We start from the raw sequence: 13,063 nt of genomic DNA, 5'->3' as shown, positions 1-13,063 counted from the left end.
GGTAAATGAAATATATGTTACCCTGAGGTGTATGTGGCATATACTGCTGAATCGTAAGTTGACTGCATGTTTGAAAATCCCATTTGTATTTTATTTGAAATTATTTTAATCAGCTTTCTATATTATATCTTAACTTTTATTTATAAAGTATGTCTTTAGCCCCTGTGTATTTTTTCACATATGTAATTTGTAGTATGTTCTGGGTTGATAATGACTTAGTCCTTTATTCCTTCTCCTTTCCTCTGTTCTTATATTCCTTTTGCCTCTTTAGGTTTAAACTATATCATGGGTCTCTTTGCATCTGTTTCCTTCTATCTCCTACTCCCCTTTTCCTCCTTTTTGTTTTTAAATAAAACTTGTCCTTATTGTTAAGTTGGATTTTTCAAAACAGAAATTTTCTTGTTCTTATGGTGCAATGGGGGCTGGCCCCGTGGCCAAGTGGTTAAGTTTGCACGCTCTGCTGCAGGTGGCCCAGTGTTTCGTTGGTTCGAATCCTGGGCGCGGACATGGCACTGCTCATCAAACCACGCTGAGGCAGCGTCCCACATGCCACAACTAGAAGAACCCACAATGAAGAATATACAACTATGTACCGGGGGGCTTTGGGGAGAAAAAGGAAAAAATAAAATCTTATGGTGCAGTAATTCTTACTTTTATTCTAAGAATTGTGATGGGAAGGTGAGCTGGAAATTCTTTCCAAGCCTTAGATTAGACCATGAAGGATAAAACTATTTGAAGGCTTGGTCATGAAAAGAAATGAATAAAAACTAAGAATGACAATTTTTTTTATTGCATTTTTTTTATTGAGTTATTGATAGGTTACAATCTTGTGAAATTTCACTTGTACATTAATGTTTGTCAGTCATGTTGTAGGTGCACCACTTCACCCTTTGTGCCCACCCCCCACCCCCCACCCCACCTTTCCCCTGGTATCCACTAAACTGTTCTTGGTCCATAGTTTTAAATTACTCATATGAATGGAGTCATACACAGATTATCTTTCTCTTGCTGGCTTATTTCACTTAACATAATTCTCTCAAGGTCCATCCATGTTATTGCAAATGGAATGATTTTGTTCTGTTTTGCAGCTGAGTAGTATTCCATTGTATATATGTACCATACCACATCTTCTTTATCCATTCGTCTGTTGATGGGCACTTAGGTTGCTTCCACATCTTGGCGATTGTAAACAGTGCTGCAATAAACATTGGGGTGCACAGGACTTTTGGGATTGCTGACGTCAGGCTCTTTGGATCAATACCCAGTAGTGGGATGGCTGGATCGTATGGTAGTTCTATTTTTAGTTTTTTGAGGAATCTCCATACTGTTTTCCATAGTGGCTGCACCAGTTTGCATTCCCACCAACAGTGTATGAGGGTTCCTTTTTCTCCGCAACCTCTCCAACATTTGTTGCTATTAGTTTTAGATATTTTTGTCATTCTAACGGGTGTAAGGTGATATCTTAGTGTAGTTTTGATTTGCATTTCCCTGATGATCAGCAATGATGAGCATCTTTTCATGTGCCTATTGGCCATCAGTATAGCTTCTTTGGAGAAATGTCTGTTCATGTCTCCAGCCCATTTTTTGATTGGGTTGTTTGATGTTTTGTGATTGAGTTGCGAGAGTTCTTTATATATTAAGGATATTAAGCCTTTGTCAGATATATGACTTGCAAATATTTATTCCCAGTTAGTGGGTTGTTTTTTTGTTTCAATCCTGTTTTCATTTGCCTTGAAAAAGCTCTTTAATCTGATGAAGTCCCATTTGTTTATTCTTTCTATTGTTTCCCTTCTCTGAGAAGGCATGGTGTCCGAAAAGATCCTTTTAATACTGATGTCAAAGAGTGTACTGCCTACGTTTTCTTCCAGAAGCCTTATGGTTTCAGGTCTCACCTTTAGGTCTTTAATCCATTTTGAGTTTATTTTGGTGAATGGTGGAAAAGAATGGTCAATTTTCATTCTTTTACATGTGGCTTTCCAGTTTTCCCAGCACCATTTGTTGAAAAGACTTTCTTTTCTCCATTGTATGCCCTCAGCTCCTTTGTCGAAGATAAGCTGTCCATAGATGTGTGGTTTTATTTCTGGGGTTTCAATTTTGTTCCATTGATCTGTGCACCTGTTTTTGTACCAGTACCATGCTGTTTTGATTACTGTAGCTTTGTAGTATGTTTTGAAGTCAGGGATTGTGATGCCTCCCGTTTTGTTCTTTTTTCTCAGGATTGCTTTACCAATTTGGGGTCTTTTGTTGCCCCATATGAATTTTAGGATTCTTTGTTCTAATTCTGTAAAGAATGAAGAATGACAATTTTTTAAAGAACAATGTATTACAGTAAATACGCTGCCAGGGAGCCGTTTCCCTTGTGAAAAGATTTAGAAGTGTCTTTTATAAATATGAAAACATTACAGTGTGGTAGCAGATTTTATAGACAGTGGCATTCTGAATTGTTACAGCCAAAAATGTTTATCATGGCCCAGTATTATGAACAGATAGATAGACAGATGATAATATTCTACATTCATAAGCCTTATATCTTTATAAAATACTTTTGTATGTATTTCCTATTAAATTTTTACATAAACTCCATTTTACAGCTGAAACTTAAGATCTGGCAGTTTGTTAGATCAAGGTTGTGGAGCTTAAAATGTAATTAAAAAAATTTTTTTTTAAAGATTTTATTTTTCCTTTTTCTCCCCAAAGCCACCTGGTACATAGTTGTGTATTTTAGTTGTAGGTGCTTCTAGTTGTGGCGGTGCGACACCACCTCAGCGTGGCCTGATGAGCGGTGTCATGTCTGCGCCCAGGATTTGAACCAGCGAAACCCTGGGCCGCCAAAGCGGAGCGTGCAAACGTAACCACTCGGCCACGAGGCTGGCCCCAAGATCAAGGTTGCAGAGCTTAAACTTGAACCTCGGTCTTCTGAGCTTGTAGGCTTCCCACTTTCTCTTAGCAGTAACCTGTTTACCTGTGACATGTAAATAACATCTTTATGTTATCTGTAATATGATTACAGAAAATTTAATGGAGGCATTTAACGTTGGATTTTGAAAAAGAATGTGCTCTGACAAGACGCAAAAAATTCTAGGAAGGATGAAAGGAAAGTTGAAAGGCTGAGACAGGTGTGTAGGTTGGGACAGCAGTTGTGCCACAAAATTACGCTTTTCTCCTAGGTGTGTCTAGACTGATTTGTGTTTGCTGGTTCGCATAGAAGGTTTTGGGTGTGGGAGGAGGTAACTGAAGTTATGTTGTCAGTCACTCTTCCTGTCTTGGCTTTGTTTCTATAGATATTTTTCCTATAGTGACTTCACACTTTCAACTAATCTTCACCTGAACCGTTTAGTATCATACTTGAAGGCATGTTCCAAGACCGTTTTTTGCACTGTTGTCTTTGTCTGTTTTCTGAATGTCTGTATGTATATATTTTTTTGTCTGATTAATTTTTTTATTGAGATAACATTGGTTTATAACATTATGTAAATTTCAGGTGTACATCATTATATTTTGACTTCTGTGTAGACTACATTGTGTTCACCACCAAAGTCTAATTGCCATTTGTCAGCATACAAATGTACTCTTTTACCGTTTTGGGGGTAATGTGTGTGTATATTACTTATAGTTTTTTTAAGATGGGGATGTGTAGGGGCAGGAGGTGTAGATGGGAAATCTCTCTGCCTTCTGTTCAATTTTGCTGTCAACCTAAAACTGCTCTAAAAAGTAAAGTCAATAAATAAATATATTTTTAAATGAAATCTATAAAAAATTGGGTCATACTCTATTATAGTTTTATTTCCTGAGAAGCTGGTTTAATTTTATTCTGAAAAAGTTATATTTGTGACTGTGGTAGGTTTATAGTATATCATATTCTTTATATATGCCATTAAAATTCTATAGTTATTTTTTTCCTCCTTCTTCTCGTCCTCCTCCCCAAAGTCCCCCAGTACGTAGTTGTATATTCTGGTTGTAGGTCTTTCTGGTTGTGCTATGTGGGATGCCGCCTCAGCATGGCTTGATGAGTGGTGCTAGGTCTGCGCCCAGGATCCAGATCAGCAAAACCCTGGGCCGCTGAAGCAGAGCGTGTGAACTTAACCACTTGGCCATGGGGCTGACCTCAAAATTGTATAGATATTTTAATCTCTGTGGTTAGAAGTCAGGATTGTGGTTATCCTTTGGGGTGCTGCATAAAGACTGGAAGGGAACGCAGGAGGGGTTGTGAGGTGCTGTTTATTTTTGTGAAAATTTAGTTGTATATGTACATGCTTTTTCCCATATGTATATTATACTTTAATAAACTTTAAAATGTTTAGTAGTTATTGTGGGGCTGGCCCTGTGGCCAAGTGGTTAAGTTGGTGCGCTCTGCCTCCACGGCCCAGGGTTTCGCCAGGTTGGATCCTGGGTGCGGACATGGCACTGCTCATGAGGCCACGCTGAGGCGGCATCCCACATGCCACAACTAGAAGGACCCATAACTAAGAATATACAACTATGTACTAGGGGGCTTTGGGGAGAAAAAGGAAATAAAAATCTTTTGAAAAAATAGTTACTGAAACAGCACTTTGAGGTTAGTAAGATTAATAGGATAATTAGAAAAAAGAAATGTGGAGACATTTCAGATGACTGTTCTTCAGTTGTTATTTTAAATGATATGTAAATAGTTCATTTTATAAAATGTGTGGTTATTAGGAAATATTAACTTACATATATGTTAAGCTCTAGCTATTTGGAGTAACGTTTTATGCCTCAGTGACAGTCTATGACAGGATTCAAGGACTTTAAACCTCAAAAAGTAAGAGTACCAAACTAATGTGAAGAGTGAGAGCAGCTTTTCTAGTCTAGAATTTCAGCCATATGTGAGCAGATGAGGACCGTATCCACCTTCTTCACCTCTGTGTCCCTAACCTTTTGCTTGTACTCAGCGGTGCGTATGTGTCAAGTCAGTGAACCCCTGTTTTGCTTTGCTCTACCATCAACTGTTCTCTCATTCGCTTTGGGTATTAGCACTTTTAAGAAAAGCACTTTTGTCAGCTTGATAGGTGAAAATATCTTGTTTGAATTTGTATTTATTAGTGAGTGTAAGTTTTTAGATGTTTAATAAGTACATGGATTTAATTCTTTGAGAATTGGCTATTGAAGTAGTCTAGACCTGAGTTCAGTATGGTGGCCAGTAGTCTCATCTGGCTGTCAACAGTTAAAATGGAGCTACTTTGAGTTAAGATATGCTGTAAGTGTAAAATATACACTGGATTTTGAAATCTTATTATGAAAAAAATATAAAATATCTCTAATAATTGTTTAGTATTGGTTTCATTTTGAAATGATGTTTTAGATATATTGGTTAGATAAAATATATTATAAAATTAATTTCACTCTTTCCTTTTGTTTCTAATGTGACTACTAGAAAATTTAAATTTACATATATGGTAAGCACTATGTTTTTATGGGACAGTGCTCATTGAGACAGTAATCTAATCATTAAGAGATTAGGACCTGAATTAGGGTAGTATTTATAGAAAGGAAAATAAGGGATTTTAAGAAAGTATGCAGTATGCATATACACTTTATAATCTTTGTTACATTATGGGGTATTTTACAGTTTTGTGTGCTTGCCTCATGGCTTTGTAATCACCAGTAAGCTTTTTGAGGGCAAGGACTGTGTCACTACTTTTAAATTCTCCTCTACATTTTGTCTTTTGCTGGGTGCATAGAAGCTTGATTGAACAAATAAGAACATGACATCACATAATTTTATAAATTCAATTTTTAGAATGCAGATCAATGATTCCTAGAGTTCTTATACCATTTATTTTAATATAATATCACTAGCTAGATCCTTTGTAAAAGGTACAAGGGTAAGGGAACTAACATCTAGTCTTATATGTACAGGCTCTGGGTAGTCATTTTATGTTTCTTCATTTAGTCTTTATAGTAACCTATGAGAAAGATATCAACCACCATTTTACAGATTAGGAAACTGAGATGAGTAATTTTTCTAATATTATTTTACTAATTCAGATATACCCAACTTCAAACTTAGCACTTTTTCCACTGTATTTTACCGTCTCAATTAAAGTTAGCCAATTAAGTTATTTGAAGTTAGTCTACTGTTGTGGTTGACGTGAAATAAGTGAAGAATAATCTTTAGAGTGAAATGTATGATGATAAATTTTGAGTTTATGATGTGTGTATTATGTATTCCACGTTCAATATATGAAAGGAAATTTAGAAATATTTTCCAGAACCTGAGTGGAAGAAAAAACTGCATGTTTGTTTTTCATTTTGATTTCTTGGTGTATTGTAATGCTAGAAATTGCACTGTAGTTCATGGAAAAAAATAAAATGGTAAGTAGTTTTAAATATTTCCTTTACTTTGTCTTTCAGATAAAATCAAAGACAAAATTAGAGAGAGAGAGAAAGAAAAAGAGAGAGAAAAAAAGAAGCATAAAGTAATGAATGAGATCAAGAAAGAAAATGGAGAAGTAAAGATTTTGCTGAAAAGTAAGTTTATATTCAGTGATTTTAATTGTATTATATTGCTTAGTATACTTATTGGCTTAGTGACGAAAGTAAGAAATGTTATTTGGTGCTGAATTTTGCTGAGAATAAACATTAAATGGTCAGAATACAAAAAATGTCATGTCTTTAGTATATTTATTTAATGAGTCATGAAAAAGTAGTAAAAGTTAAGTTTCATTAAACTATTAAGCTCCTTAAGTTATTTTAAAATATGTTATCTAATTCTATCTTTGCATTATTAGTCTTTATCCATATTTAGATAATCTAAAATAAAAAGCTAGAGCAATTTTTAGCATGATAGGAATGGTGGAGGAAGTGATCTTATAAATATTTGACAGTAATTACCGTATCATATTCTGGATTTAGAGGGAACATTTTACTGTGAGCTAAATTAGAACATGTACTATTTTACTCTGTTTCTTGCATGCTTAAGAATATCCTCTTTTTATATCCTTTTTCTCTATTGTTACGATTGTTTTCAGTTGCTGTTTATGCATGGGGCTGGGTAGTTGGGTAATAAGACAAATCCTATCAATAAACCTGAACTTTGTCAGAGAAAATTTGTGGTAGAATAGAAATATGGACAGTCTTAAATTCAGTCAGATAGCAAGATAGGAAGAATCAGTGGCATTTGTTTGTTAGACGGATAGCGAATCATTAGCTGCCCTGTCAAGTTGACAGTTTACAGATGAGAGCGCGTTGACTTCAGTTAATTTCATGTTGCATTTATGTGATGGTAAGCCTTTATGTCTGCATAAGGGAGAAGAGGCCATAGCACTGCGTGTGCAACGAACTAAGAGGTTAATTTATATTATTTAAGATAAACAGCACTAGATTGTGTATTTTCATTTCATTCATTGTCATGTTTCCAGATGTTCTTTGGGAGTACTTTATGTAAGCTGTATTTTCTACTTGTCAGAAGTTTATTTTCCATGAAATTCTTTTGACCTTGAAGAAACATGTCAGAGCTTAAGTTGATGCTTACTTAGTTAATGCTCGTGGTCCTTTGGTTCTGTTTCTTTTGCTAGTGTGTTTTATCTGTGTTGTCTAATTAGATTGTAAGCCTTTTGAGGCAGGAATCAAATCTAACACACTAGTGCTGTACAGCAGCTAGTGATTAATGTTTGAAATGTTTGCTTAGCTTAACCCAATTGGTTTAGTCAAATAGTTATTTTTTAATGGTTTCGTTAGATAGTCGTTTTCTTATCCATTTGATTGAACAATAATGTAAATTCCTGTCACTTGGTTGAATGTTGCATTTCTAACATGCCCTTAATGTGAAATATGTGAATCTAGAGATTATGCAAACAAAATTTAAAATAGCCTAATAAATAAATATTTTCTAGTAATATGCAATAGTAACCTTGACTTTGAAGTAAATGAAAAATTTCAACTGAGCTAAACTGAAATCTAGTAATGATAAAGGGAAAAAAATGAGATAGATTTGGAAATGAATTGGTGACCTCTGGGATGACCATGGAAAATGTATTTACTGCCTAATAGAGGTAAATAATAATTTAATTACTGCCTGACAAGGTTGTGAAAATTAAAGGAGGTAAATTATGGGTGAAGTGCCACGTACAGTGACTGGTCCACAGGTATTCAGTAAGCGGATATGAATCTTTCCTGTAAACATGTAGGAAAGGTTAATTCTTGTGATTAAAAAACAACAAATCTATCTCCTTTCCTCAATGGGTAGTATATAGATAATTAAATGAATAAAAACATGAGAGTCATTTGGGAAACAGTGCCTGTCCCTTTGTAGTACTAAGTGTTAACTATTGGTATTATCCAGCAAAAACAATTTGCTGTGCTTGTGTGGCCATTTCCCAGGTGAGCCTGTGATCAGGGAAGGGCATCCATTGTTATTGGTGTCTTGGAGCAACAACAGAATCAATTTGTTGGGGAGAGTATACTATTAATTACTGCTCTGTGCCCGTTTTTTCTTTATGGCCTTCACCTTCTATTCTCTCCTTGCAGTTTTCTCCTGATAATGCTAATGTTGCGAGCTTTGGCACTCACTTGGGCCTTGATTGTTTGATGATAGATGCTAACTCTTACTTCACACCAGTCTCATTGCCTCCAGGTTTTCATTAAGCACTGTGTCAAGTTGAATATAATAGAGATATATCCACAATTATATACTTGCTAAAAAGTTTTTATTAATGCAGAAATCTTGTAAATGTTTTTCACTGATAAAATAGGATTGTTTGCTTTATTATAAATACATTAAGGGAACAAATAAATTTGAAACATAAGCTTATTTACCTCATCCTTTTATAGCTAATGTCTACCAAGTTTTTCTGAACACACTTAAATGTTCCGGCCATTTTTGTGTGTTTATTGATAAGTTGTAAGAACATAGATGTTATGATTATACTATTTTTGAAACTAAATTTTATCATAGCATGTCAAAGAAGCTTACTGATAAGTAGGTGGAATGGGGGTTAAAGGAAGCCAGTGTCCAAGATTATTGGTAGTATTGGTAGTCCACTAAACGTCAAAGACAGGTAATGCATGGCAGGAAGAGTGAAAATATTGCCGTGTGACAAAAGCAGCATCACTCCTCAAAGACCAAAGGTTGAAAATAACTAAGCTAATTACTACTTTTTTCTGTGTATAATACTGGAGTTATATATATTAATTTCTGTATTAGATATTAAATCAGATCCAATTTTGCTGGGCAACCTTTATTTTTTCCTTTATTAATACTAAAAGTATATACATAAAGGTTAGTGGTGGAAATTAATGCCAGCAAATTTGTGATTTTTAAAGTGTTTTTTAAAATATAATTAGCCATTAACAGCATATGCTGTTTTTGTATCTGTTTTTGTGTGTGTTTTTCTCTCTGTGAGTGTCTGCATCTTTTTCTGTGTCTGATTCTCTCTGGCTCTGTGTGTGTGTGTGTGTGTGTGTCTGTGTCTGTGGATCTGTGGGGTGAGGGTTTCCCGTCAACCTTAGACACTTATACTCTTTGAGGGTCCAAATAACTTTGACAGCAATTCTATTCTTTCTGTTTTGGGTACTTATCAGGATCCTTTAAAAAAAACTACAGGTCTGATTTATTGGTCTCTGAAGAATCATAGATTTAGAGTAATGTGCACTTGAAATACTTTTTAGTATAAGAAAGAGCATTAATATTCAAAATGGTCTTATTTCCTTAAGGCATTTCATGTGTCATTCCAAGACAGGAAATGAGGGAGAGATTATATAAAACTTTAAAAATCTATCTAGTGAATGCTAATGCTTCGGTTTGGTTTAAATGTTAGGAATACACTTTACCTGTGACTGAAAGGAAGAGAAGGGAAAAACCTGTAAACTTCTGGTAGTCTGTTGGTGAGAGAAGTCTTTTCATTCATAGATTCATTAACTGTTCACCTGTAACAGTGTACTAGATTTCATGAGGGATACAATGATTGGGACACAAAAAGTATCATTTCACCTCAATGCATATAAAAGTTATTTGTTTCACTCATACAAGTGTCCTGAAGGACATATGATATATAGGGATCCATGAGTGGAAAAATAATAACTTTATATGACTATATCATATATATAATAACTTTATATGAATTTTGAGTGATTTCAGTTCCAACTAGAGAGAAGAGGGGAAGGAAAATGAAGGAAATGACGTAAGAATTATCTTTAAAGGATGGGTAAACAAGAGTTCAGTAGTAAGTACTAGGCAGGGCAAGGGTATTTTAGGGAGAGGAAATGCCTTTGCCAGTAGTAGTAAAATAAGGTAGGACTAGGTATGTTTTTTAAGAAATTGTAATGGTGCAGAGTGACCAGAGCATGAAGTACTGATTCCAGACTGAGGAGTTTATATTTTATTTGGTACGCATTGAGAACCCTTGGAAGCAGTTGAGTCAAGGGGTGAATATGATCCAAACAGTATATAAACTTAGAGAAAGAGTAATATGGCTCCAGCATTCAGGATGAAAGGCAGTCATGAGGCTGTTAGACCAAAAATTAAGGCAGTAGTGTTGTGGAAGTGAAAAATAATCAAGGGTGAGCTGGATAATTCTGTCAAACCTTGGAGAAATCAAGAAAAATGATTTGAGAGAATATCATTGGATTTGATATTTGACTTTTCTGGGAAAGTAAATTTGAGTAGACTGGAAGCAGAGCCAGAATTTAAGGAATAAGAATAGTAAGGTAATACAGGGAGAGCACTGGGGGTAGATGGTTCTTCACAAGAACTTTGATTGTCGAAAGAAGAGGAGAGAGAACTTTTGAGCCAGAGTTTTTGGAGTTGGTGAGAGGGACTTATTTTTGGAAAGTAGGAGGACATCTTACTTACCGGAGACAGAAAGGAATAAAAGAGATATGTGAAAACGGAAAATTTTAGGTAAAGAAGCGGGTTGGGAAGATTTAATTCATGACAGGTTATCTGTAAATGTGAAATAACAGGTGGAAACAGTGAAGGCCTTCTTTTCTCAACTGTTAGCTTAATGGCTTTTTCGTATTATCTTAGGAGGTATAATATTTTCTTAGGATGTTTACTTTTTCCTGTTTTTCTTGTGTAGAAATAAATATACACTGATATTGTTAAGCATTTATATGTACACTTAGATTCTATAGTGGATTAATGGTTTATTCTTTTTTTTTTCCTCCCAAAACCCCCTGGTACATAGTTGTGTATTTTTAGTTGTGGGTCCTTCTAGTTGTGGCATGTGGGATGCCGTCTCACCATGGCCTGATGAGCAGTGCCATGTCTGCGCCCAGGATTCGAACTGGCGAAACCCTGGGCCACTGAAGCAGAGTGCGTGAACTTAACCACTTGGCCACAGGGCCGGCCCCCTAATGGTTTATTCTTTGGAGTTATAAATTTCTGCCCAGAGTCTACTTGCCTTTGGTTACAGAAGCTCATTAATATGTAAGCTTCCTGATGCCCCATGTCTTTTACTTATACTTTTTTATTTATCTTTTTACCAGTATATGGGTATCATTTGTGCTTAGGATATGAGAAATGATTCTAATTGTGTCACTCCCTTATTGTACCTTATTGGATCTTTATGGGGAACTTTGTGAACTCTAGTGGACCAAAAATAGCCCATTTTAGATGCAAGAGTAGTCTGCATCTAAAGGAGGAAATATGGTAAAAAGCTAAGGAATTACTATTATATATTACTATAATCCTATTATGCTATACAAGTATTTTTCTCCCTTTGTGGTTTATAAACTTGAACACCTATTTGCAATTTTTAAGAACTTAGATAAAGTAAAACTGATGATATAAATCAGTGGGAAACACCTAGAGCACATTGTTCATGTTCACCTTTGTTCAACTTCCCATTTTTTATGTTATACATTTAAAGCTTGAAGATTATGCTTTCTCAGACATTCATTCCTTTTGTTGCTTTAGTAAACACTGAGCATCTGCTCCATGTCAGAATGGCGCTGTGCACTATAGATGTAACTTTGCTGTAAGCTTTCCTGTGTGCATTTTTGTGTGTGTGGAGAGAGGGAAAGAGACTGACTAAATTATGATTATCAGTACTGTGTGAAACGAGTCCCAAGTAGAAACCTAATTCTGAGTATAAACTTTGCTTATTTGTTATAAGATAGTTCCTAAAGCATGATTTTTAAGTAACTAAAATATGGAGTTTCAAAAAAATAACTTTTCCCAACAGGTGGGAAGGAGAAACCAAAAACAAATGTAGAAGACTTACAAATTAAAAAGGTAAAGAAGAAAAAGAAAAAGAAACACAAAGAGAATGAAAAACGGAAGCGTCCAAAAATGTATAGCAAATCTATTCAAACCATTTGCTCAGGATTGCTCTCCGATGTTGAAGGTCAAGAAGCCAAAGGCATCCTAAGTGATAACATAAAGGATTACAGTGGAAAGAATTGGGACACCAAGAACTATGATTCCAAGATTCCAGAGAACAGTGAGTTTCCCTTTGTCTCATTAAAGGAGCCACGGGTTCAGAACAACCTGAGAAGGTTGGACACTCTGGAGTTCAAGCAGCTCATTCACATTGAGCACCAGCCCAACGGGGGCGCGTCTGTTATCCACGCCTACAGTGGCGAGCTCTCCCACCTGTCTCCTGTGGAGATGGAGAGGTTCGCGGAAGAGTTTGTGGGTCTGGTGTTCAGTGAAAATGAAAACTCTGCAGCTTTCTATGTAATGGGTATTGTTCATGGGGCAGCTACTTACTTACCTGACTTTTTAGACTACTTTTCATTTAATTTTCCCAATTCGCCAGTGAAAATGGAGATATTGGGAAAGAAGGATATAGAGACAACGACTATGTCCAATTTTCATGCTCAGGTAAGAGATTTTTTATATTTTCTAAAAAACCTTTAATTATGTTTTAGACAAGTTTCTGTGTTTTTTTCTTTTCATTTTGCTATAGGTTTGAATAAAAAGGTAAGAATATAGTTAAATCTCTCGGGAATATTAAGAATAAATTACTTTCTTTATGTGAACATCAGTTTAAATTTCAGTTTCTACTTAGCTGTTTGTTCTTAGAGATAATTAATGAAATAATTAAGATTTTGTTATCCTTTTTTGCACAGATTTATCTTGGAAATGAAACGAATGAAATGA

General features: G+C 35.3%; 1 protein-coding gene across 2 annotated transcripts in view; it reads left to right on the top strand.

Moving 5' to 3' along the window:
- RSBN1L (round spermatid basic protein 1 like) overlaps positions 1 to 13,063 on the top strand; it is a 71,791-nt gene that overhangs the window by 23,796 nt on the left and 34,932 nt on the right. The window contains exons 2-4 of one of the 2 annotated variants that reach the window (XM_070265338.1): positions 6,373 to 6,489; positions 12,144 to 12,401; positions 12,720 to 12,784. In XM_070265338.1, the coding sequence (XP_070121439.1) occupies positions 6,373 to 6,489; positions 12,144 to 12,401; positions 12,720 to 12,784 (440 nt within the window). Of the gene's footprint in view, positions 1 to 6,372; positions 6,490 to 12,143; positions 12,785 to 13,063 lie in introns of both variants that reach the window. The other variant, XM_023638823.2, reaches the window with a different exon arrangement.

The sequence above is a fragment of the Equus caballus genome, chromosome 4 (assembly GCF_041296265.1).
Source record: "Equus caballus isolate H_3958 breed thoroughbred chromosome 4, TB-T2T, whole genome shotgun sequence".
In the NCBI taxonomy this organism is placed as follows: Eukaryota; Metazoa; Chordata; class Mammalia; order Perissodactyla; family Equidae; genus Equus; species Equus caballus.
This window is presented reverse-complemented; position numbering and strand designations above follow the sequence as displayed.